Below are 26,656 nucleotides of genomic sequence, written 5' to 3'. Positions count from 1 at the left end.
TAGGTATCTGCACAGCACTTTGCACAGTGGGGCCCTGACCCTAGACTGGGGTTCCTAGGTTCTATCGCAATACAAGTAATAAATCAACATCAGTTCCTTTCCAATAGCTTACAAACATAGTGGTGCAAAGACACATCCACAGAGCTCAGGAACGCCCGTGCTGTATGATATGCCTGGAAGGCATCAGCCTTATCTTTTATACCGGTGTGGCTCCATCTCTGGGCCCTGGTGCTACTAACCTGCCCCCTCCTACTGTGACCTCTCCCTTTCCGACTCGCACTCCCTGGCTAAGGTGTTCTGGAGCCTGGGCTGCAGGTGCCTCGAGGGAAGGTTAGAGTGAAGTGCGCTGGGCAGCTTCACTGGAGTGTGAATTTCAGGATCTTGTTTGCATTCATTACACTCCCATTAAAAACTGGCTGGCTCAGCCCTGGGCAGGACTGGTCTGACTGTGCAGCTGATCCTCAGTCCCTGGCAGCCTCTGGGAACACACTCCTGGCTGTGCACCTCAGGAGTGCTCGCCGGGACACAGACAGGCAAGGGACTCCCTGGCATCTGTCTCCTCCCAGCCCCGGGCTCGCTCTCTGCATGCTCGCTCTGCCCTTGGTTTCTACCTGTGTGGTTTGCAATGGCTGAGGATAAAACTTTCCGCTACGGACTCATAGTGCTGGGCTTCTTCCTGGTGATGATTGGGATGTTCATCATGAGCGTGGACAAGCCCCAGGTCTACATCACCTTTTGCACCCTGGGGGTTTTAACCATAGCAGTGGGGATCACCTGGAGCATGTGTCAGTGCTACCCCAAGGTAGGGCCGAGTCTCTTATCTGCGCTTTCTGGCACAGGGGGGATATGGGTGGGGCACTGCAAGGCATCGTTGGGAGCCAAAAACCATCCACAAGTGCTTAACGATAGTAGCTGATGGCTTAAATTCCCATTGAGACAGCTAACTGCCCTGCTGAGGGGTAGGTGGTGCAATGCTTAAGGCACCAGACCAGGAGACATGGGTCCTATTCCCATCTCTGCTACTGACTCACTGTGCAGCCATGGGCAAGTAATTTAACTGCTCCATGCCTCAGTTTCCCCATCTGTAAAATGAGGATAGTGGTACTTACCCTTCATTCCAAAGTGCTTTGAGACCCAGGGATGAAAAGTAATAAGTATTAGTATCCACTAGTAATGATTGTACAGTCACTGTAAGGCTTGGCCCAGCATTCCTTCTCTCCTTTGGCAGCTGATCTGTCATCAGTCAGTGCTTGTGGCTGGCTCTGGGATATTGCTGAGTGTATATGTCCCATTGACTAGCTGGCAATTTCTCCTGGGTGTGTAATGCATTGCTTCCCTCGAGAGGGGCTTGGGAGCATCAAGGGGCTTCAGAAGATGCCCTCTGCCACAGTTAGGCAATTCAGACTAACTTTCAAACGGGCATTTAAAAGTTACCATAACTTTGGGTTGGTTTCAAAAAGAATACGTGAAACAGCTGTGAGTGGAGCAGGGAAGAGAGGACAGACACTTCTTCTGCCTTATTTTCTCCACCTGGCCCACGGCACCTCCAGTTATCTCTGTGCTTGGGGAGCAGACACTTTGCCACTGTCCACGGAAGGGGGTAGGGGGATTACATCTAACTGGTGTTACAAAACTGTATACCCTTCCATCTGTTCAAAGTGCTCCTTAATACCTAAGAGGAGATGCCCCATAAGGACACACACACTGTTTTTCTATCCCCAAAGAGCCTGCTTTCTGCCAGGTTTGGCTTTAACCCTTAGGATGCTAAGACAGCTGAGGAGGCTGGCTGCCGTTTCCGGAGAGTTACAGGCCCAGCAGGCACAGGAGAAGCTGGACAGGGTGTCTTTCTTTTCTCTGATCCAGGGATAAAACCCCTTCAGGCTTTACTGAAAGCAGGGCCGACTTTCACCGGGCAGTGCAGTGAATCCCTGTTACTCATGAAAGAAGGAATCATTTAAAAGAAACTATCCTGTATGTCCCAAGCCCTTTGCTATACCTCTCAGTGACAGCTGCACTGTAAATCATTGCTGTGAAATGATGAACAGGAATCAAAGAATGAAGAAAGCCTTGATTCATTTCTCAGGGTCGCGGTTGGAAAGCCACCCCCAAAATCCACCTTGATAAGGATAAGGAGAGAGTCCCCTCCCCCACTTTCAGCCGGTGTCTTCACTGTCTGCTTTCCAAAGGGTTCCTCTTGCCTTCACAGGACTCTTGAAACAAGTTCTTTTGGGAGACGCGTAACAGAGGGGCAGGCTGGTGCAGCAGAAATGTTTTCACGCAAGCAGCTTATTGAACAGATTCACGACACCGTGAAAGAAATTCGTAGAGTAGGGGAAGAACTGATCTTTTGCCTAAGGAACAACACAGCTGTGTAAGTGAAAGGTACAGGAGATAGCCAGGAAGGTGCTGGGAGGAGGAAGCGTTTATTTATTGCTCATCCATGGCTGATAGCTTTATATAAAGTTGTTTTAAATTCAGTTTAGATTAAGGGAAAAAGAACCCCTAGACCCTGTTGAATCCATGCCCAACCCCCATCCCTTTGACTTAGGTGGGTCATTAAAACCCCTTTCGGAAAATCTCCTGGTTAAAGAATGTTGATAGCGCAGTAAAACAATTTAACTCCCATCCTCTGAAGAAACATCAATCCAAGAACACTAATTTCCCACTGGAAACAAGACATTAGCTCTAGGGTTATGTCTGTAGTCTAGAGTCCCTGAGGGACGCAGGGATACCAACCAAACTCCTGGTGTAGACAGCACTATGTCGACAGGAGGGCTTCTCCTGTCAATGTAGCTACCACCTCTTGCGGAGGTGGAGTACCGACAGTGACGGGAGGTCTCCTGTTGGCGTAGGTAACATCTGCACTGAGCAGTACAGCAGTGCCACTGCAGCACTGTATGTGTAGACAATCCCTCAGTGACGCAGTAGATCTGGGCCTATGACCGTGCATGTTGAGGCACAGCATGGGGTGGGGGTGGGGGGCAGAACTGGAGGTTATAGCACAATGAGCTGAAGGGTTCACCTGTGACAGGGATCCGGCTCCAGAATTTTGTATTATACGGGGTCTTTAATTGCTGGCAATTAGGCCTTTTTAGTGTCACTGAGCTACAGCGTCTGGATCTGGATCCAGACTTCCTGAAGGTTGGGGCGGGGGGGTGGAGGGGTTGGCTCTGGGGCTTTGGTTTGGCCCATTATAGCGATAAAGGCCAGCCATGAAGTTTAGAACTAGATCCAGTCCTCAGAGTGTGTAGGGGCGTGGATTGGGAATGCTGGGAATCCAACCCATTGGGCCCATCCTTTCCCAGATGATGTCTCCATTTCGGGACCACAGCCTCTGGGCTGCAATAACCCATGCAAACGTCCATCCCTCTCTGGGAAGAATCCTGCCTCTCATCCCCCAGCGCTCTGGCCACCAAACATGGCTCCTGGAGGGAGGGGAAAAGCCGTGGAGCCCCCAGCTTCTCCTCAGACTGAAGTCCATGACGAAGCTCTGACTCCCTTGAAGGGCCCCTTTGGGGAACGGCCTGCCTGTCTCTGAAGGGGCCTGTCTCCCCTCAAGATCTGCCATCGTTTCTGATGGTGCTGAGGGTGGCCAAGCTGCTGCTGGGATTTGTGCTTCAGAGCCTGCAGGGCCACCAGTTGGCCCAGTACAAGCACGCTCTCAGTTCCATTTGGAACGAGTTGGCATTTCTCTACCTGCCTCCTCTGTGCCTCAGAAGGCAGGACGCCCATTGTCATCCAGCAGGATGGCAGGACTGAGCGCACTATTGGTGACATAATTAAGTCCCAACCCGGCCAGGCTTGAGGTTCTGAGCATGCTGCATGGACCACTGAACACTCCGGACCTTTCACGACTGAGCCCCTGTTGTGGTTCTTCTTATCAGCCGGAGTTTCCTGGCCAGGGGAGCAGCGTGCATATTGTCTGTTCTTTGTAAATGTGAGCTGGGGGCTTAGATACCTCTTCCTTGGCAGTGTTTTGGATGTAAAAATACCTACTTAAAGTGCCAATGAAGTGTGATGTCACCGCTGGGAAGGAGTTAATGATAGCCCCACGCCAGGGAAAACTCCTCCTCCGCTGCAGGAGATTCACCCTCTTTGTTCACATTCAGAGGAATGATTCATCCCTCTTTTTTTCCTCCCCCCAGATAACGTTTGTCCCCATGGAGACGGAGTCCGAGAAGTTCCTGTCACGCACGCCTGCTGTTTCGATAGAAAATGAAATTCCGGAGAAGAGCTGGTATGTTGGAAAGACCCCAGGCTCCCAGCCTCAGCTCAACAGTTTGCAATCTGGTTTTTAATGAGCGCCCGAGCTTGTACACAAGGTTATCTGTGTGCCTCCGGGGACAAGGGCCGGGTCTGAAAACCCTGGCACGAGGGAAGGCTAAAAATATTTCATCTAAAAAAAATTAAAAAAATAGTAAGCTGAGGGGGGAAAAAAAATCCTGGGACTGAGGACTCCGTTTCCATGTTCTTTCAACCCTTGACTACATCGCTTCTCTCTGATGAGGCTGCCAACAGTGGTGTGGAGGAAGGGAGGGTGGTGTGACCTGATCCTGCAGTCCTTTCCCAGCTAGACATCCCACTGACTTCAGGCCTTTCCCAGGCAAAATCCCCCACTGAAGTCCTTCTCTGCTGTTCTGATGGTGGGCCTATTCTAGTGCCTGTTGAGCGAGTGCCAAATCCTGCAGTCCTTTCCTAGCCAACCCCCCACTGAGCCCCCCACGTCAAACTGCCATCGACAGCAGCAGGGACGTACTGCAGGCTCGCTCAGTAGGAACTAGACTAAGACCAATAGTTAATGTCAATGCCTCTCAGCTGGGGGTGACTGCTGGTCACTACAGGCTGGATCCAAACCTTCCCACCGTCTGGGGAGTTCAGATGTGGGGACCCTCTCTAATACAAACCTGCTCGATGTGACATGAACATGCTACTCTTCCCTTTTGTGGCATTTTATTCGTTTCCTTCTCAGCTAACAATAAAATTCCTGTGTCTAACCAGAAACTATTGGAATCCAGTTAAATGGTAGAATTTAACAGCGTCCCTTCCCCTCTTTCTCCCTCAACCCCAGCTCCCAGACTCCCTACACCAGCCAGGAAGAAGCTAATGTCTATGAGAAAAGCCTGCCATCTTATGAACAGATCCAGAGGAAAGCAAAGGGCTCTGTGGAGTGTCTGGGGATTCAAATGGCCCCGCTCCTAGGTGACTGTGAACTCAAGACAAGAGGATGTCCCCATCCCTTTGTACAGGCCAAGGCTGAGGTCCACAGGATCTCAGAGAACAATGGAGAAACCTACAGAGATCCAGCATCCCAAGTGGTCACAGCAACAATCAGCAGGTAGGTGACCTTGAGGATCTGCTATGGAGGAGTCCAAAGGGCAGTAAAGTGGCACTTATGGAGATTCACACATTACAGACATAACAATAGGCAGCAGATACGGTGATCAAATCCTTCCAGCTAGATACATCTAACCGGAACATGCCTCCTGAGCTGCTGGATTCTCCAGGTACCCATAAGCTCTTTGGGCCAGGGACTCTCTCTTTCAATGGGCATGTCTACACTGGGAAAAAATAACCCATGGCGCCGAGTCTCAGAACCTCGGGCTTGTGTTACAAACAGCAGTGTAGGGGTTCAGGTTCAGGCTAGAGCCCTGGCTCCGAGTCCCTGCCCCCCTCGCCAGGTTTCAGAGCCCGGGCTCCAGCCTGAACCCAAAACACCTACCCTGCTGTTTGTAGCCCTGGTGTGTGAGCCTGGATCCGTACCTCAGGTGGGCATCCTGGGAGCGATTGCAATGTAAACAGAAGCAATGCAGGTAGGAAACAGTGCAATCCAGTGCAGGTAGGGTGCACGGCTGTGATGCTGGATGTTCTGGGCACATCCCAGGCCCATCAGGAGACTAGTGACATGTGACAGCAGCACAGCACGGGAGGTGGAGGTTCAGCAGCAAAAGGGTTATGGCAACTGGCTTCCTGCTTAACTGCTGTGGTTGTGAAGCCAGAGAGCTGCATGGGCCAGCAGGAACAAGGTGCCTGGTGACTGGCAAACGTCTCTGCAGGCAAATGATGGGGCGTGAACTTGCTTGTCAGACGCTTCACACAGAGTTAAACATTTTAATATACAAAAGTTAAGAGGGAAGGTACTGTACAGCTGGGGTCAGGCTTGGGTTATGAGGGATTACAGGTATCGGTTGCAAGGATGAAGAGATACATACATATCACATAACCAGCATAGACCCAGATTGGGGTGTGGGAGTTTTTAGAGCGTCAGTGGATAAGTGGGCTTGGGTATGCCACCCATGGACTATATTAAGAGTCCAAGTCAGTATCGGTGTAGCGAATAAGTACATGGGTGGGGTGCGTCCCTTGGTTCGTCAGGGAAAGAAGTGGGTTAGTTCCTTGGTCGGCGGTCTCGATTACTCAATGTGGTATTGACGGTGTCCTGTGAGGGTTCCATAATTTAGGACACTCTGAGTTCACATGAGCCTAACTAGGTGCTGCAGCTTTCTCTCCTCTCCCAAACACAATTCAAGGCCAATGCAACGGGCTTTCTCTAGCCCCTTATATGAAAAACACAGCCCGGCCTCATGAGAGCCTGAGCCAGCACCCACTGAAGTCAAAGGAAGGGGTGTTTTTTTGGAAAGGGGAAGGTTTTCAAATGCACCAAGGACAATTGGGCAGCCAGGTCCCCCTGTGTGCCTTTGAAAAGCACCCCCTGCACGATGAACTGCAGGATTCCGGCCTTTCCTAACCTTCATTTCCCCGCTTTAAAGCATAAATAGGTCATTATTTCCCAAACCCTGATTGCCAATAGGGTTTGGGCCCCTTAGCATCCCAGCTGGGTCCTACATAGGGGTCCTTGATGGCAGACCCCTGGATCACAGGGGCTCACAGGTGTTGAATATTATTTCAGTGCATATGTTCATTGAAATCATCATTAGACTGAACCCTGACTCTAGCTCCCCCTCTTGCTGTAATCAGAATTTAGATAATATTGATGATTAAAATTATGTTCTCTTTGGGAACTTTTAATCAAAGTTTGGCAAACTACTGTTTGCTTTTTTATCCAAATTATTTGTGGCAGACCGGATCAAATCACTTCCAAAATTTGATTAGGGAAGGCAACTTCCTTACACCGTTATATGTCTCAATAAACAAATGTCATTCCTCAGAGTAAATCCATGTTCCCAGTTCAGAGTTTCAGGCAAAGAGAGACCTAACTACTTCTTCATTTAAAGACTTCAAGCAAGGCGTACAGATGCCATGGTGATGGGCTCAGTGGAAGTAGCTGGATTAGAATGGTCAGAACAATAAATCCTGTCGATCCCCAAATTGCTTTACAAATGCTACTAACCGATTGTATGAACTATTGATGTAGGAATCAGTTGCCCCCCCCCTTGCTGGAATGCGGCCATCTCTGGGGTAGAACATGGTGGCTTTTTAACGTGTCCATAAGCAATACTATTCAACTGTTTAGGATGAGAGGTGAAGAGTATCATAGCCAATTGAAATGACATGGGGAGGTTAACTGGGTCATTGCCATCTGCCTAAGTGACATGCCCTTGGTCTGCTTAACTATTTCTGGATAATCAGTTAGCGGCTCACAGCAGGCCTATCTACTGGGTGATGAAAGGAGCTCTGAGCTCTCTATTCTCCATGAACCACTGGCAGGAGAGCCACCGGAGTCTGATTATGCCTGTGCCAGGATTTACAGCAAGGAGACTGTCAAAGGACACCGTGAACTGTGCAAGTTCTCCTTGGAAGCTGCTGCACAGCAGATGAAGGAGAGGAGGAGGGATGGGCAGGTGGGCTCTTCCGAAGGTACCAAAATGGAGAGATTGGGCTCCCTCTGTGTACAGTGTCAGAGCCTCACCTGACTAGTGGCAGCTGAGATCCACAGTGGGGAGGGGAAATAAACAGAACAACATCATTATGAAAACCAGGCACAAGTCAGCTAGTGAAAGGAACACCATGAACCCAGCGAGCATCTGCTCAGCTTGATTTACTGTAAACCCCATGGCCAAAAACACAAAACAGGGAAACAACAGCACAGAAACCAGCCAGTAAATGAATCCGTGCCCTTCAATGTACCTTTATGCCATTTTCAGCCCATCAGAGAGGTCCCACAGTGCAGCGCCGCTGGCTTCCTTCCCGGAGGACACTGACCTTCCCTCTTCCGAGGGATCCACCTCCAGCAGCCTGTTTCTGGGGGGATCCACCAACTCACTGAGGAATCCGCTCCCATCACAGGGGCACACCCAGAAGCCCAGGTCTGAGCTTCCTCGCTATGAAGATTTTGCCCTGATTGATTCACCGCTGGCAGAAGGGTGGCGTCCAAGCCAGGAGCAAACACCAGCCCTACCCCAGAACTACCTGTCTGGGGCTGCCTCAGCAAGACAGTTTGCATTGGTCTCAGGTCCTGGCTCAAAGGCAGCAGAGTCAGGAGGGAGACAGAGTGTGGAAGAGGATGACATGTATTATGGGTTAAAAGAGGGGCCAGAGAATTTACTGATAGCGAATGATTTTGTCTTTGAGCCAGAGACCTAACCCTGGAGGGGGGAAGTGACCGTCAGAGACAGGCCCAGGTTGCAGAGCTCAAGTGCTGCTCAGTCTCCCCAGTGCCTCGCAGATCAGCCCTGCTCCGACTGGGGGTTGGGGGCAGCTTGCTGGGAGGCCACAGCCAGTTGCAGGGTTTGTGGCTGTTCGGTCGGGTCCTGGCTCCTGGGAATGCGCTGGTTTGTAGGGGGAAGATAGGATGCTTGGAACATTAAAACAAGGTCTGATTCATTACTGAAAACACAGCCTGTCTCGCAATCATCTGTGGAATACGACTGTTTGGAGAGCTTTCGGAGAGCAGTGAATGCCCCACGGGCCAGTACTCTGCATTCACTTCCCCCTCTCCTGTACATATTTAGCTGCTGGCCCACCTGACATGGAGGCTGCAATCCTCCATGCCGTGGGTACTGGGAGTCCATTGGCATCAATTAACAGGCCTCCTCCCTGCACCCACGGAGCCATGTTTTAAAGGGGGAGATGTCGTTTGGGCCCATAAAACGTGCCCCTGTAATTTTGTTCCCAAGCCCCAGCTAGTTGCACTACAACGCTCAGAATTCGGGCACCAGTCTGTTTGGGCCCACCGCTCGTTCTTTGGGCCCTGAGTTAATGGGAACAAATGCTATGGGTATCCAACCAAAAGGGAGGCCAGGGCTCAGGCTGGCTGAAAATGTAAACGCCAATGTCCAAGAAAGAACGCAATGGTTTTTTCGTTTGCCCAATGAAAATAATTAGGTAAATACGGTACTCAGAAAAGTGGGCCTTTACTCCAGGCAGGGTTATCCAGGCCTACAAGTGGCTGATCACTTGGACGTTGTGGGGTGGAATATGGGTCCCTGGTATTACCTGTGATAGTCCAGGTCTGTGCTGCCTAGGCGCTGGGGAGCCGTTGTCTCTGCATATCCCCAAGATCTGTGGATTTGGCCGGCGTCAGTCTCCATAATCCAAATCTCTTCCCCAAGAGCATTCAGTGCAAGTACCATCTGGAGACGGCAAACCCTGAGCCCCTCATGCAGGTTTTTCTGTAGAAGGCAGGAATCTAGGGTGCAGTCATGCTGCACCATGCAAACTATGGCCCAGATACTGCAAAGGCTTACACGTATTTGGCTTTCAGCCTGGGAGCAGTCCCATTGTCTTGACAAGGACTGTCGATGCGAACAGAGTTCAGCACACGCGTGAGCCTTGGCAGGATCAGGGCCAGCTCACGTGCTTAGGAAGGGAGGAGGAGACTAACTTCTCTGATTGAGACAGCAGGACTAGTTTCTAGGTAGGCAAAGTGTATTCACCCCTGGTGGACTTCACAAAGCATAGATGTGTCAAAGCTTTTTTCTAATCATAAAAGCCCCACAGAATTCAATTAGTACCAATACGAGGGATCCTGAATGCTATTTTGCTATAGTTTCCAGGTTAAAAGGCACTTCAGCTGAGAACGTCCCGCTCCTTAACTCCTCACCTCCACTGGTGGCCGCGATGTGGGGGGAGGAGTTCTTTAGGTGAGAGGCAGTCAAGCAGAATGCAGCTCACGTGCGGTCAGCTCCTTGCCTCCGAGGAACCACTTCATGCGCCGACAGATGCCTCGCGGGGTCAGCGGGGCAGAAAATCTGGAGCGACTCATGTCAGTTTCAGGATCCTGCAGCTGCTGAGCTCCTTTGCTTGTCAGTTTGCCTCCTGGTGCTGGGAAAGGAAGCCAAGCTGACAGCAAGCCATGGAGCAAGCCAGCAGCAGCTGTGTGAAATTGACAATGAGTGGCAAAACAATTGCCAGCCACGTGACTCCTAACTAGGCCATCGGCAAACCAGGTCATTTATTCAGGACCCCAACAGTGCACCTCGGTTTGAAAACCTGGGCCCTTATAGTTGTCAAGGGCCACATAGGTCTGTGGCCTGAGGTTGAATGATACAGTGAGGATGGTGTTGCAGGTTCTATCCCATTAACATCTGGTTTCATTTTATCACGTGAATACGTTGTGTGCAGTTGGAGTTTTCCACAAGAGCTAAGTGCAGAGTCTCCTTGATCTGCCTTTGAGCGAAGGGCCATGACACACACGGTTACTTGGCTTTCATTCAACAGGAGCGTACACTTGAGCACTAGGCCGGTGCTGCACAAGGTCACTCACACTTCAGGCCATTGGGATTAAAGATCTGTACAGATTATTTCTAAGGGGTGCTGGGGGATCTGAGAGTGGCTGTGTCTCACATATTGGGTCTTGCATTTATGTTTTTCACAGGCTTTTTAATGCCTAAGGGAGCCCTTGATGTCAAACTAATGTGTTATTTGGTTTTCTTATGATATAGCAGGATAGAGGAAATACCATGAGAAGACCAAATCTCACTGCTTGTTAGCTCCAGAACTGGCTCTCTGAGGTATTAAATAGCCTACAGAAGGCACATACAGAGGTGGATTTCTCCAAATGCTGCTGTTCGCAGCTGTGGGCGACAGTGGGTCTTGCAGAGTCCTAATTTCCCACTGAGACTTGGGGGTACAGAGTAAGTGTTCTCCCTTCAGGCCTGAGCCCCACTGCCTCACACGTTAGCTGGTCATTTACACCTGAATAAAGTGGTTGTCAATGCTACTGAATCGTAATTCTCTACTCACACGCGTGCGAAGGGCTGCCAGGAGTACTAGACAGTGACTATACAAGGTGCAAGGCAGGCCCTGGCATGGTACTAAAAATTAACCCAAAGCAGAGCCCTGAATCCACCCCCCCGCCCCCAGCCCAGGAAAGTTCAGATCCCATTCTGGATCGGAGGCATCTCTAAAATGGCTAGGGACCCCATGGGATGGAGAGGGAGGGATTCAGTGTCACCCACAAAGTCTTTCATTGGGACTGATTGGTAACAATCACAAGCTACTTAAGCAACTGGATGGCTCAGATAACACCCCGCAGCAATATGCCCCTGGTTCTGATCTGGCTCCTGTTGGTAGAAGGTTGTTCCCATCTGAAGAATATTGGGTCATGCCTGTGAGATGAATTGGTGGTCTCCCTCCAGTCAGCACTGTGTAGGTGCCTGCAGTAGAACCACTGGTGATTTTTAGCTGGTAGTCTCATTAGATAGGCGAGTTGGCCTTTCATTCCCTGACCTCTCTCTCGGGTACAGATCTTCCAGGGCAGAGCAGAGGCAAACCCAGGCTGTTTTCTTTGGCTCAGTTACATCCCATGACTCCTAGTTAAACCATTGGACTGTCTCTGAACAATTCCTCTGGTCTGGTGGTGGTAACACCCTTCATGGACCTCCTGTTGGAGCGGTTGTACTGTGAATCAATAATGAAAGAGTGGATGGAGTGAGGAATGGGGGGGGGGGGGGGAAGAGGATTGTTCCACTGTGGATAAACACTGAAATAGTCATTGGGCATGAGAGACTGGGAATAACTCTGGGGTCCAGAGTTTCAAGCACGCACCTGGGAGATGGAAGACCCCAGAGCCACCCCCCGCTGCTCCAACCACTCTTTCATTGTTTAATCCAGAGAGCAACAGCTTCAACAGGTGAATCGGAGTATCCCAGAGCTCAGTGGTTGGAGCACTCTCCTGAGAGGTGGGAGATCCCTGTTCAGATCTTTGCTTCCTCCTCTCTGCTAGGCAGGGGGCAATTGAACCTGGGTCTCCCACATCCCAGGAAAATGCACTAGCCCCTGGGCAGCACCCCCCGCTTCCTGGAATGGGATCCAACCCAGTAGGCAGTCTCAGAGGATGCCTACCAGATGGGGTCCTGCATGCAACGTAGGCAGCCAAATGCCTGTCTCTCTCCAGTTCATGAATTGCTGTGGGGCTAAGTTGGGAGATGGGTGTCCAGATGCCTAGAGTGAGGCAGCAGCGTGCATACCCAGCAGCAGAACATGGGCACCAAGAGAATTGGGGCTCTGAAAAATGGAGATGCTGAGGGAGTTTAGGCACCTACAGGGTTCAGCACCAGATTTGTGGATTGGCTACAAAGCTGGGACGTAGGCAACCAAACCCAAGACTTCAGCGCCTACAGCTTGAGTCGAGGCACTTAAAGTTCTTTTGTGGATCCCACCCTATCTCAATAGGAAGCATTTGGTTTAAGTCATTTTGTCAGAGAAAGGCCTCGGCACCAGAAGAGATGAAAACATAATTGCTTTTAAAAAGTCTTGTTTACAATAAATAGAGTCACCCAACCCAATGGGAGTTATGACCTGTACATGCCCTTCAGAGTCCTGCCTGGAACTCTGGACAAGTCACGGAGACTCACCTTACCGACAGCTTATTGGGCATGACACAGCTTCCATATGAGGAGAGATTAAAAAGACTGGGACTGTTCAGCTTAGGAAGAAAAAAAAAACAACTAAAGGAGAAATATGATAGAGGTCTATAAAATCATGACTGGTGTGGAGAAAGTGAATAAGAAAGTGTTATGTACCCCTTCACATAACACAAGAACCAGGGGTCACCCAATGAAATTAATGGCAGCGGGTTTAAAAACAAACAAAAGGAAGTATTTCTTCACACAACGCACACTCCGCCTGTGGAACTTGTTGCCAGGGGATGTTGTCAAGGTCAAAAGTATAACTGGGTTCAAAAAAGAACTAGATAAATTCATGGAGGGTAGGTCCATCAGTGACTATTAGCCAAGATGGTCAGGGACACAACCTCATGCTTTGAGTGTCCCTAACCTTCTGACTGCCAGAAGCTGAGATTGGAGGACAGGGGATGGATCAGCTCAGTAAATTGCCCAGTTCTGTTCATTCCCTCTGAAGCATCTGGCACTGGCCCCTGTCGGAAGACAGGAGACTGGACTAGATGGACCATTGGGCTGACACAGTATGGCCATTCTTATGATGTTTCTGCTCTTGTCCCTCCATTTGAAGGGTATTCAAAAATACCATGGCCAAAGTTTTCAGAGGTGACTAGTGATTCTGGGATCACAGTTTTTGGATAAGACACCTTCCAGGTCCTGCCTGTCAGAGGATGGGTTTTCAGCTCTTTCTGAAAGCCAGCACCCTTTTTCGCAGCTCAAGTCAATCACCCAATATCGAAACATCCCAAACCACTCTTTATTTTTGAAACGTACTGGTTTAGTGTCGTTGCCAGGGTGCTGGAACGGGGGTGGGGTGGGGGGTGATGAGGAGGGGGGAAAGGGCAGGAGGCCAGGGCCCCATCATTTTTTACAGGCTGTAAGGGTGAGTGACATGGGAGAGAGGGCAGAGAGGAACCAGAAGGGCCTCAGTGGGAGTGGGAAGGGGAAGAGGCGGCGGTGGCCCCCCGACTTTTAGGGAGCTTCTGATGCTCTGGGGCAGACGTCAGCGCATCCGAGGGAGTTTGGGGAAAAGCTGATTTACACAAATCATGTATAGAACTTTCCCCTTCAGTGGTATATGGTTTATTAGGATGGGACCTTTCCAATCTCATTCAATGGGAAATACAGCCTCTTTTTTGGCATTACTGTACTATCCCTTGGGACCGACCTTCCCAGGGAATACTGTTGGTTTAGGATATTGCTCTTTCTAACCCATGTTAGAGTAATGGTCTCAAGTTGCAGTGGGGGGGGGGTTTAGGTTGGATATTAGGAAAAACTCTCTCACTAGGAGGGTGGTGAAGCACTGGAATGGGTTACCTAGGGAGGTGGTGGAATCGCCTTCCTTAGAGGTTTTTAAGGTCAGGCTTGACAAAGCCCTGGCTGGGATGATTTAGTTGGGGATTGGTCCTGCTTTGAGCAGAGGGTTGGACTAGATGACCTCCTGAGGTCCCTTCCAAACCTGATAGTCTAGGATTCTATGTTAGCTCTACAGGACGCTGCACAGTTCTCTGTCTCTGGGAACCATGCAATCTCCTCTAGACTGGGCGGGACACAGGGCCACCCTGGTTAAGTGGCTTCTTTTGTGTCTGATTTGAAGTTGAGCTGTGGTAAGTGAATCCTCCAAGGCCCACACGCAAGATCAGATCCCAGAACCAGTGCATCAGGCCTTTCAAATCCCCTCCTTAAGACCTACTCCCATCGTGGTCCCTATGGCCACTTGACACCTGCCAATGGCCAGCTAGCCTACCATGGTTATTTCCTGTTTACGTAGAGCAAACAGGAATGGACGGTCCTTTCAGCCTTGCCGACTCTGCATACCACTCCATCTGTACGTAAACCCTCGCCCGCCCCCCTCCCAGTTCTCTTCCGCCTACCTCCCTGTAGCGGGGTGGTTACCCGCTCATGTCCTGAGGCGTTTAAAACAGCCCTGGAGGAGGGATGTGGAAGGGCAAGATGCCTGGGCTGATTGGGAGGAAGCAGGCTCAGCTGGGGCCACGCCCCAATCAGGGCCCAGCTGGTCCTATAAAGGCTTGAGCCAGGAGCTCAAGCAGACAGTCTCTTTCTGTGGAGAGAAGGGCCTGGCTGCAGGGAGCTTAACCAAGTACCTGGAGTGGAGCAGGGCTGGGGAAAGGCCTGGGGAGCTCTGGCCTAGGAAAGCCCCAGGCTGCAGGCCTGGTAAGGCCTATTAGGTTCTGGGTTGCAGGGGGCAGCCCATGGGTAGGCAGAGGCAGCAGGTCTGAACCCCTTTGCCTGTGAGGAGTGGCTGATACTGCAGTCTGCCCCAGTGAATGGGGGCTAGATGGAGACTGGGCAGTAGCCAAGACTGAGGCAAAGTGGGGATAGTGGGTGGGGGTTCCCCTGGGAGGGGGAGACCCAGAACTGAGGGAGTACTGCCAGGGGCAGCACCCCAGGTAAAAGGGCACCCGGGTCCAGGGCGGGACATGGGGGCCAGAGGACAGGCGGATCACTGGCCTGCAGAGGGCGCTCCAGAGCTGGAACAAGCTAATTCCCGGAAATCACCAGCAGGAGGCGCCGCAGGGGTGAGTCTGCTCCTCTACACTCCCACTAGCTGTTACTCACTTGTATCCTAGGCTGTGGACTCTGTGGGGCAGAACCTGCCTGCCTCTGCCTAGGTGTTCATACGGCATCTAGCACAATGGGACTGTCATACAAAAAATAAACTTTGATCCATGCGCACTTACGTCCTGCATAGAACCAGAGACACTGGAAGGCAAAAACCAAGGTCAGAGACCGAGGTGAAATCCCGACCCCATTGAAGTCAGTGGCAAAACTCCCACAGGGCTAGGCTTTCACCCACTGTTTATATATTTATGGCTGACACTGCTGTGATAAAGGTGGGGAGTAAAGAGGAAAGTGTTTCCTAAATACTGCAGGCAGGGTGCGTGCTGCTGTCCAAAAGGAAACAATTATTCCAACTGGAATATTGGCTGGCTATTTTCCCTTGAACTGCCATCTACGTTCTAGAACAGTGGTTCCCAAACTGGGGTTTGCGAACCCCTGGGGGTTTGCAAAACGTTACAGGGGGTTCTCGGGGAAAAATTCCCTAATGGCGGACAGAGCTGTCCTTAGGGACCCCGGGCAGCACGGGACCAGCAGCCCGGAGCCCCTGGACTTCCAAGAGCTAAGCAGATCAAAGTAAGCACAGCTATCACACTGAAGAGATTTAAACTTCAAGACTCCTTATAAGAAATGGAAAGGGAGGTGGATATTTTTTGCTGTTTTTAAAATTAAATAGGCAGCTACTTTTAAAAACAATACTATTATGAAGAACGAGTTTAAGCTTTGTTGTAATGTGTGGTGTTTGCTTGAACTGCTCAAGACCTGAATGCTTGTATAAGAGGAACTCTTTGAGTTGGCTTCTTAGATGCCTTCATGCTGTTTCACATCCGATACTTCTTGATGAAACATAGGAGCCTTGTCTTATAACAAGCTTATTCAAAGTGATGCAAGCTACAAAAGTGAGATCTTGGAAGAGTGTTGCTGTTTTCATAATGTAATAAAAATACTGTAATGATAAATAATTAATGTGTAATAAGCATGTCATTAAAAAAAAGTTATATTTCCAAGATCACTGCTTTTATAATTTATACTCAGGTAAAGGAGAAAATCCCTGGAAATATTCATTTTTAGGAGGGGGTTCGTGAGACTTGACATTTTGGTGAAAGGGGTTCACAGGATGTTAAAGTTTGGGAACCACTGTTCTAGAATGACTGTTCTTTGGATCCTCCAGAAGTCGCCTGGTACTTAGCTCCTCTTCCGTCTCTTCTTCTTGACTCGTCACACTCGGAGGGCAAACACTCCTTTGAGAACCTTTCCACACAGCTCTCTCCATTTCTCCCTCAAACCTTCTCTTCCTCTCGCTCCGTTTCTATGTGGCATTTTGAGTCTGCCACACGCGACAGATAGCACATGGGCCATTGGTTAAACTAGTGGGGTCACATCAAGGGTGAGCTGTCTCCACGCTGGGGGGAAGGGAGGGGGTTGGTCTGTTTAGGATATTACCACTGGCTTTATCTTTTCATTATTTGTTAGAGAGCTGGCCCGAGGTACAGCTGGGAACAGGACACAAGTAGATTGGGGCAAAACTCTGCCCCGCGTTACAGGTTGACTTCAGTGGGGTGGCCAGGATGTTACAGGGGGTAGGATACAGCCCTACATCTCCACTTCAAATTCAGCTTTGGACAGTAGGTGGTGACAGCTATTGGCCTTGCATAGCTATTCGGTCTCACGTAAAATGAGTTCTCTCTAGGTTCGTACACGGGGCCCCGTCACCATCGCACCTGAGTTGGTCATTTCAGTCCATCTTCCAGCAAGCGTCAGCTACAATCGCCATGGCTAACAGTCTCAGCAGAGACCTGTGAGCACAGAGACGGGGCTATCCCCTCGCTCCAAGAGGTGGCCCCTTCAGCTCAGGGTTCAGGCACATCAGGAGGGCAGAGCTCAGAAGCCAAGTCTGTCCATGCAGCATCTTCTGTGCACACGAACCACTACCAGACAGCCCTGGTGAGGTAATTCCTCAGGGAACGAAGCTGACGTTAGTCTGAGTCTGAACTACTCTGCTATTACCAGAGGTTAAACATTGTAGGAAGAGAGACATTCCTGCATGAAATTAAAAACTGTACAAAGCAGAAAGCCAAAACGTCGGCTGTACGTCTCAGCTGTTAGCTGGGCACGGTCCTAGGAAATAACCTTGACGTGGTGCTGGGGGAGGGCCAGGGAGCTAAAGAACCCACAAAAATGGCTAGCAATAACTATCTTCACTGGGGAAGAAATGAAAACCCAACATGTTCCGATGAGCAACTCGTGTGCACCCCAGGTACTGTAAAGCACCCCTTCTGGCTGGACGGCCTGCTCTAGTGCAGGGGGGACTTGGCTGGGACCCCAGAGATCTAGCTCTGCCCCCTGTGTGCTTACCCTGCGAGGTAGGACAAGTCACATCCCCTCTGTGCCTATTCCCCTCCCACCCTTGGCTATGGAGAAGCAAAGATCTTTGGGGGACAGGGACGGTCTCCCAGGGTGGGTTTGAACAGTGCCTGCCTGTGTTGCTGTGGAGGGCTGGCTGGCAGTTGATAGATTTTAAGGCCAGGGGCCCAGCTCCTGCACAGCCCAGTTGATCTGGTGCTGGTGAGGGTCAGCTCGGGGTAAGTGCCATGCAGATCCTCCCATCTGCCCTCCGTGGAGGGGACATGGTAGGGCTGGAGTAGCAGGGCTGTTTGGTCACTCCATCACCTGGGTTGGGCATAGGGGGAGAATCTCTTCCCCCAGCACCTGTACCAACTATCCGAGCTGGAGAGTGGGGTGGGTCTCTCGTTGTCCTGGTTTTAAGATACCCCGATGGCAATGAGAAGCCAGCTTTTGTCTCCCAGACAGCAGAGGTGGGGTCAGCAGAGAGGAAGATCTTTGGTTTTACAATATGCTAGTGGAGGCAGGGACACGGGCACATTGTACAGAGTCGAGCTGCTTCTCCAGCTCAGCTGCTGAGAGCACAGCATGCTGGTATTTTCAACATGAAGCAGCTAACGAAGAGGCCTGAGCTTCAAAGATGCGGCACACCCAGCGCTCCCATTGATCGGGTCACTTAGTGAGGTGCCTAGGTAGGGATTTAGGTGCCTTCCTTTAGGCACCCACATTTGAAAACCCTGGCCAGAGAGTCTTTCCAGAGCCCTTCCTTGTGAATCAAACCTAGAGCTTGGCATGGGGTCTGCTCACAGAAGGAAGTGAGTGCTGACCCCTACTGGCACGTTTGTATATTCACAGTATATATCTGGTACAGATGGGTGTCGTAGCCTCAAAGAAATGTCTTGGTTGAGAACATCGCTGGGGAGATGAACCTCCCACTTTGAGATTTCAGTCTGTGTTTTTAAACCAGGGCTCCACGTGGCTGGGTGAGCTAGTGGCAGAATAGAAGGCTCTGAAAACCTGCATCTCTGGCAGCTGTAGGGGAGACAGACATGCCCTGCTTGCAGTTGGTTGAACCAATCCTGGGATGGTCAGTCAAACCTTTTGAGCCTAAATATTGAGCCAGCAAGCTCACCGGAACAGGCTCTCAGGGACTGTGAATACAGGGGAAGCCACCTGTCAGGCCTTTCACTTCTGGACCTGCCTGGATCTCTGGAGGGGTTCAACAATGAAATGCGAACAAACTGGTCCTGGTTTTATCTGAACTAGGAGAGCTGCTCCTAGTCCAGCTACTGTAGGAGTCAGAACAGATTTAAAAACAAGAGCACAAGACCCCCCTCAGTTCATGACTTGGGCCATGTCTACACTTAAGCTTACAGTGGCACAGCTGTACCAATACAGCTGTGCCGCTGTAAGAGCGCTTATGTAGCCGCGTTACGCTGTCGGGAGAGTATCAGAGGGGTAGCCGTGTTAGTCTGGATCTGTAAAAAGCAACAGAGAGTCCTGTGGCACCTTTAAGACTAACAGATGTATTGGAGCATAAGCTTTCGTGGGTGAATGCCCACTTTGTCAGATGCATGACTCTCTCATCGATGTAATAAAACCAGCTCAATGGGCAGCTGTAGCTATGTCACTCACCCACCAACATAGCGCTGTACACATGAGCGCTTATCCTGTCAAAACTTACATTACTCAGGGATGTGGGTTTTTTCACACCCCGAGTGACAAAAGTTTTGCCAACATATGTGCTAGTGTAGACCTCGCCTTGTTGGTCTAAACCCTTTACACCGGCAGATCTTTACCTGAATTCAACATTTAATCTCTTGGGCCAGTAGTGATACTAACACCTATTTCTCAGCCCCTAGCGTACTCTTACATAGGAGACCTACAGTACACAAGCATGAATACAAGATGAATACACACAGGAAATACCCATGTGCGAGTGTCTCCATTGTGTTTTGACTTATGATTCTTTGTGGTCTGAGTGCAGGACTGGTCAGGAAGTTGTTCTCGTTAACCTCTTAGGATAGGACAAGAAGCAATGGGCTTAAATCACAGCAAGGAAGGTTTAGGTTAGACATTAGGAAAAACTTCCTACCTGTCAGGGTGGTTAAGCACTGGAATAAATTGCCAAGGGAGGCTGTGGAATCTCGGTCATTGGAAGTTTTTAAGAACAGAATAGACAAACACCTGCCAGGGATGGTCTAATTATTATGTAGTCCTGCCTTGAGTGCAGAGGATGGGACTAGATGACCTCCCGAGGTCCCTTCCAGTCCTACACTTCTATGAAGTCTCTCCTGGGAGAGGAAGCGGAGGTAGTAGTTTAGAACTCAGGCCCCTGTTCTATTCCCTAAGCTTTGGCACCAATTCCCTCCCATTGGCATATCCCCTAACCTCACTGCTTCAGTGTCCCCATCTTAAAGATGGGGACAACAATTCTTATCTCCCTCACAGGAGCTGTGTGGGAGTTAATGGAAGCTCATAAGTGCTAAAGATTACGGCGCATTCCCTTGGCATAAGTGTACCATTTTTCTCTTACCAATCTAAATAGTACAAGAAATAACACAAATGCACAAGTGTTTTTTGGGCGGTCTTTGTATAAACGGATTCAGGAGCTCAGTGGTAAAGCTCTCTCCAGAACAGGGCCGGCTCCAGGCACCAGCTTACCAAGCAGGTGCTTGGGGCGGCCACTTCGGAGAGGGGCGGCACGACCAGCTGTTCGGCGGCAATTCGGCGGACGGTCCCTCACTCCTGAGCAGCACCAGGATCAGAATGCAACACAGAGCCGGGCACTACGCCCCTGCTGCCGCACACGGTGTGGAGTTTGGTAGGGCCCATCCGGCTCAAGAGTTTGCTGCTGGAGTTTTGATAACCTTGTTGCCTCCTGCCCTCTGCTGGCAAAGCGCATATTGTCATTTCCAGTGCATTGTAGATACTGCAGGGGGGGGGGGGGGGGGAAGGACAGGTTCCTGCTTGAATTTTACACACTGAATGAGAGTAACATTTACCTGCTTGCTGGTTTTTGACAAATTTTCCCAGTGAACTGGATTTATGGAAAAATCAAAATCAAAATTCACGAGCAAAAAGTTTCACTCAAACGTTGACTCAGTTTCCCCAGCTGTAAGATGGGGATAAGGAGATTGACCTCCTTTGTAAAGCAATTGGGGATTGTGGATGAAGGGTGTTTGTACCAAGAGCGAGGTATTATATGAGGAAACTCATAATATCGAGATGGGGATAGCAAACTCACCCAACACTTCTACTAGAAGCTCTGGGCTTTGTTCAATATGCTCATATTTGGTTTCACTAGAAGCGTATCCAAGTGCTGTGCGTTAAGTAGAGCGGTGATCTGCATGGGACCGGTAAGCTGGGCTGCATGTTCCTTTGGAAGCAGCGAATCTGTGAGCACGGCGAGTGCCCTGTGGAGCAGGGGCTGGACGCTCCAGGGAGATGCTTGGAGGTCAGGCTGGGCCTTTTGGCTAACCTGCAGAGCGACAGCAGGGCCTGCGAGGCCTAGAGGGGAGTGCTGGTGTTGCCTGTGGTCTATGGGGTTGAGGAGCTGGCCCACAGCAGGCAGAGACAAGATGTTGTGAGGCTAAGGGCAGGGGGTAGTGAGGTGCCTCCCAGTCCTGCGAAGCGTCAGCCGCCCTCCCCCTTTGAAAGCAAGCCACTGTACACCAGAGACCCTCGGCAGCACCGCCCCCCTGTCCCCGGTGCACACTGCCAGTACTAGCCACTAGCCTGTGGGCGAAGGGGAGGATGGCTGTGTTCGAGGGCCTCGCTTCTGTGATCCTGGCAAAGCACCTCGGCGAGCTGGGCCACGGGAGCCTGTTAGCAAGACCTCATCTCCCCATCAGACTGTGCCCATTTGGGTGCTTCATTTCGCAGGGCTAAGGACTGGGTGATGTATGCGCCACAGGCCTTGCAGGGAGGGATTTATACCAAGGGCTGCTGCTACCTGTCAGCTTCCAGACACACGGACAGCGCGGGGCCTCTCGGTTATTCCCACAAGCTGACTCCAACAACCAGCCTCACAGCCTAGGTCACCTGGCAATCAACAGGTGGAAGCAACAACTCAGCATCTGCGTGATTCCCTGGCTGGAATCCCTGCCTACGAGCGGGGCCGGGAGCCAGCCCCACCTGAGCCATTCAGCAGCCTGGCTCGGGACCCATGGCTCCGGTACTGACCCCAGAGCACGGCTTGCTTTCTGGCCAGCAAGCTGCAGCCCCCACCACAGGGTTCACACAAGATGGGTTCAGGCTGGAAATTGAACCTAACGTACTCCCACAAATGCCCAAATTCCCCTGTCCACACCCCTCAACCCGGTCTCTCCGGGTCTTTAATCCTCCTGTTCCCCTACATTCTAATTCCTTTTCCCTTCAGTGTCCTGCCTGTCACATTCTCCCTTCATTACACTGCCTTCCTTCCTGTGCCCCATCTTACCTTCCTCCCTGCATCCCATCTTACCTTCCTCCCCGTAAGTCTACCTGTCTGGGCCCTGTCCCTGCCTCCCCATGTTCCCTCACTACCTGCTCCCTGGACCACACACAGCTGCTTCCAACCCCCTGGAAACAGGCGGGATGGGGGCAGTCTTACTAGGGCTACCTCATCTCCACTTGAGAATTGTGTAGGGAACTGGTGGGCGGCCACTTTAGCTGAGCACAGCCTGGCCCCATTCTCACAGTAGGTGACAGTGGCTGGTATTAGCCAGGTCTGAGCAGGCTACCAGCCTCAGGGCACCTCCTGATGGCAACGCACTGCAGGCCCTTTGCCTCAGTTTCCCCACCTGATCTGGTGATTTACATGGCTCAGCCCTCCAGCCAGGTCACTACAACACTTCAGTCCCCTTCCAGGGGAAACAGAATCCAGAGTCCCACTCCAAACACAAAATAAAGATGTGATTGGCCCAAACGGGCTTAGCACTCATCCCCTTTAGAGTTATTCATCCACTCATCCCCTTGGGCTCAGCTCTCATTCACTCTCCTAGTGAGACACCCCACTGCCAGGGCCTATCAGGTCCCAAGGTACTTCCAAATTGTTCCTTGTCAATGCCTGTCTTCCCACCAGGCAGGCTCAATCAGGCATCTGTCCTAGCTCAGCTCCAGGCTAGGGTCTTCTCTCACCACGTGAATGTTATTGATCTGTACTCCTCCTAACCCAGCCCCCAACTGAGCAGGGCCTTCCCATTTTAGCCTCCTCCCTTCAGTCCTGGCACCCCTACAGGAGTAGCAGGAGGGGCTGATTGGGCCTACAGCCGCACATTAACCCTTCCAGGTCCGGGTGGGGTCTGTGTGAAATGGACAAGAGGCAGAGAATTGGCAGCAAAAGGATTTGTGTCTCCCCTCAGTTACCCTGCCTGATGTTACATGGGCTTGGACAAGTCATCCCTTCTGTCTTGTCATTATGCTAACTGATTTGTTTTAACAAGATTAGTGGTCAAGTCCCGCCCCAGTAAGACATGCATGCGCTCGGGACTTTAAATCAAAGCCATCTTTATACCATCTGTTGTTGTTGCCCCTTCAGTTTAGCTGTGAGTTCCTATTTGCTGCAAAGGTCCATTTAATGTCATTGCTTTTGCACCCGAATATCCAAAACCAGAGCCTGATGCTGCAGCTGTTATAAAGCACAGATTTTCACAGGGGCCTAAGGGAGTTTGGCACCAAAGTCCCACTGAGTTTCAGTGGGTTTTGGTGCCTAACTCCATTGGGCTCTTTTGAAAATCTCAGCTTACATCAATAGCAAGGTTCCTACTGACTTCAATGAGAGCAAGCTCAGCGGGTGTGATTATCTCAGTGTTGCTCAGCACATGGTCTTTAGACCAAAGGACTGGAAAATATAAATAAGGTGATTTTAAATGTAAAATGTTATTAATTATTATTTCTTAATATTATCACATAACCCCTTCTTCTCTTTAGCCACAGCAGAGCCTAGAGGTGCAACCAAGATTAGGGCCCCATAGTGCGAGGTGCTGTACAAACACGTAGGAGACAGTCCCTGCCCTGAAGAGCTTACAGTCTAAATAGACATGTTAGAGGGGAAACTGAGGCACAGAGAGGTGAAGTGACTTGCCCAAGGTCACCCAAAAGGTCAGTGGCCATGCTGGGAACAGGATGCAGGTCTCCTGAGGCCCAGTGTATTGAACAAATCTGCCTCTCTGAATGAGCCCTCCAATATACTGTATATTTTGGAATAAACTACGGTAAATTTTTGAAGGTTTCTTGCCTCAAAGATGCTCTGTATAAATACATTGTCCTCATGCTGATATTTTAAACATTGCCTAATGGTTTGGTAGCAAAGATTTGCAAAGAAATCCTGACAGCTGCCCAGAAATATAGACCAGAACACTGGAAAAAAAAAAATCATTGCAGTGTGTGACACGTCTGTAAAAATTCCTAAACAGGATTAGAGTCCTTCATGAAAATTCATCTCCAGAGTAAGCCCATAAGCGACTTACAAACCCCTTCCTCTGAAAACTGTTGTTTAGCTTCCATCTTTGATTTGCCAGCTCTCTTACTAATGCATGGAAAGTCTCAGTTAGATTTTTGTTATCAACAGCAAAAATAACATATCCTGAGCAGAATATATTAGGGTTAGGGAGGAATCTCTTCCTCCGTCTCTCTAATGTTATTACACTTGAACCTTGCTAATTCTTTGCTCCCCTGCAAACATAGGAGCCACAATATGGCATCAGTTTTTAAGGAGAATTCCTGAATGGAATTCTCCCAACCGACCCCCGATCAATGTCACAAAAGACCAGCGGGGTTGGCCCATTTCTCAGCAAAGATTTAATAGTACTGAGCTGCAATTGGCTCTCATATTATAATGATTTGCCTAAAAATAGTAATGTGCCGTGTTACTTGGAGTCTGGTTTGTTTTGTATTGAGAGAGAGGTTCTGTTTCAAGGTATATGATGGACCAAAGTTTCTTTCTTTTCGTTTCTTTCCTTGGTGCAAAGCACTGAATTATCATGTTGAGGGTTCCAGATTTGTCATGGAATTTTTTATAAAAAAATCACAGTCATGGTAAATTTAGTAAAAGTCACGTCTGCGCCACGATTTTTGATTAAAAAAAATGCCCTGACAAATGAAGGGGTACTGACTACCCCCAGCAGCATCCTCTACCCCAGCACCCCAACCCTAATCCTGGCCTAGAAGGGAAGGGAGGCAGGGGCTGGAGAATGAACCCACCCACACTCATCCTGGGCAGTGGTGGCTCCTGTGCCCCGTAGAGCTGAACCTGGCTCTCTGCTCCAGGTGCTGCAACCTGGTATGCTGGATTGCAGCGCCACTTAGGTTTGGCCTGCTGCCTTGCTCCTCGCCATCATGATGGAGTGGTGGCTGGGCCAAATCTGTGACCCCACAACTGGGTTGCAATGCCCAGAGTGGGGAGCTAGGCCCAGCCCCACGGGACAGGAGCTGCAGCTGCAGGGTAAGTCACGGACACAGAAAAAGATCATGGTCAAATAGGAAAATCACACTATCCATGAATTTTTTTTCCTGCCATGACAAACCTGCAGCTGTAATCATGTTGCTTGTAAACGTTCACAGATCCTGCTGCCCTACTGTGGTTCCTTGCTAGGGACAGTGTGCCAATGTCACTTCCTGGTGACGGCTTTTCCTGTTGTCTTACGTGGGTTACTCTGCAGGTTGCCAGTGATGGGTCTGGGTTTGCTGTTCACTTGTTCAAAGGAGCAGGTGCAGCAAAGTGATAACTAAGATAGATACATAGAGCATGTTCTGGTGGGCTGACTGGGTTCTCTTATCATGACATTATTAATATTTCCTGGGGACGGCTTTCATCTCACTCCAAATGTAGCTAGATCTTTGCAGGGATTAGTTTGCAGGTCACTCCGGATTTTATGGAGCAACCATTTTATTTTGTCTGCCTTAATCCTAGGGTTTTACAGTAGGTGAGATGTGACAAGCAAAGCACTGAATCCCTGCCCTGAGGATCATGCAGAACTGCACTAGCTGGTTTTAAGGTTGATTCTTTTCCAAAGCTTCTACTTCTATTTGTGTCTTTTCTGGGACATCAGGATGTCAACATAACTGCTGCCCCTCCTCTGGACTGTTTATCTGGTGGACTGTGTATTCTAGTAATGGACTTTGTTAACCCTTTATTTTTGCTAACTAATTAAAAAAAAAACCTCATTTTCCCATGCTCTGTCTTATTTATAGGACTTGCAGTCAGGCTTGTCCCTAGCTGGGCTAATTTGGTATGTCTGTGTACCTTGCTGGTTTAATGTTAGCATTTGCTTGTGGCAAGGCTCAGGACGATTGTGTGATACGCCTGCGTTGCCCTTGGAAAATATACTTTCCTGGGATCAAAGTACTGGGAAAATGTTAATTTATTATACCCTGGAGAAATGGAATCAACTATTTCTCGTATGTGGTAGCAATGGAATAACCCCCAGTAGGGGTGTTTAGTTTGCTAGTTTGTAATATGTGTGTACATAAAACTGCATGCACATTACAAGTATTAAAATATAGCAATGTCTATTACATGCAATCACTGCTGCGGTGCATTTAATTAGACTGTTCTCCTTTGAGTATTTGGAGTGGATCATGCACAGAAAAATCTGCATTTTTCTTCCTCAAGCTGTGAATGGTATTTTTTTGTTTTGTTTAAATAATGTAATATGACGCCAGGAAGGAAAAAAGGGGCAGAAACCTGATCTCAATGGATAAGTAAAACTCCAATTAATGTTTAACAAGCTAGAATGGTCCGATGGGACAATAGTGGCGTGATCCGGCACATCCACGCCCAAAAGATTTCGGGAAGCACGTGGAAATCTGAGGGGGGGAGTGTGTGTGTGTGAGGGGAGCACTTGCCATTCGCTAATCCGGCTCAGCCGCCGCAGGAGCAGCCGATTGCGCTCCTCACAGAGCTCAGCCCGCGCGCCCCGAAAGGCGCCGCGCTAGCCGGGTTCTAGGCT

At 50.0% G+C, this 26,656-nt stretch overlaps 1 protein-coding gene across 1 annotated transcript; it reads left to right on the top strand.

Moving 5' to 3' along the window:
• The first annotated feature begins 625 nt into the window (after positions 1 to 625).
• On the top strand, positions 626 to 8,541 carry LOC113406553 (barttin-like). Its single transcript, XM_026651856.1, has 4 exons — positions 626 to 802; positions 4,146 to 4,237; positions 5,069 to 5,335; positions 8,103 to 8,541. The coding sequence occupies exons 1-4, from the start codon at positions 626 to 628 to the stop codon at positions 8,539 to 8,541; spliced, it is 975 nt and encodes a 324-aa protein (XP_026507641.1).
• Positions 8,542 to 26,656: the final 18,115 nt, after the last annotated feature.

This window comes from Terrapene carolina, unplaced genomic scaffold (genome assembly GCF_002925995.2).
Source record: "Terrapene carolina triunguis isolate 2854851 unplaced genomic scaffold, T_m_triunguis-2.0 Scaffold103, whole genome shotgun sequence".
Classification (NCBI taxonomy): Eukaryota; Metazoa; Chordata; order Testudines; family Emydidae; genus Terrapene; species Terrapene triunguis.
Note: the sequence above shows the minus strand (reverse complement) of the source record. Positions and strands in the feature narration are given on the sequence as shown.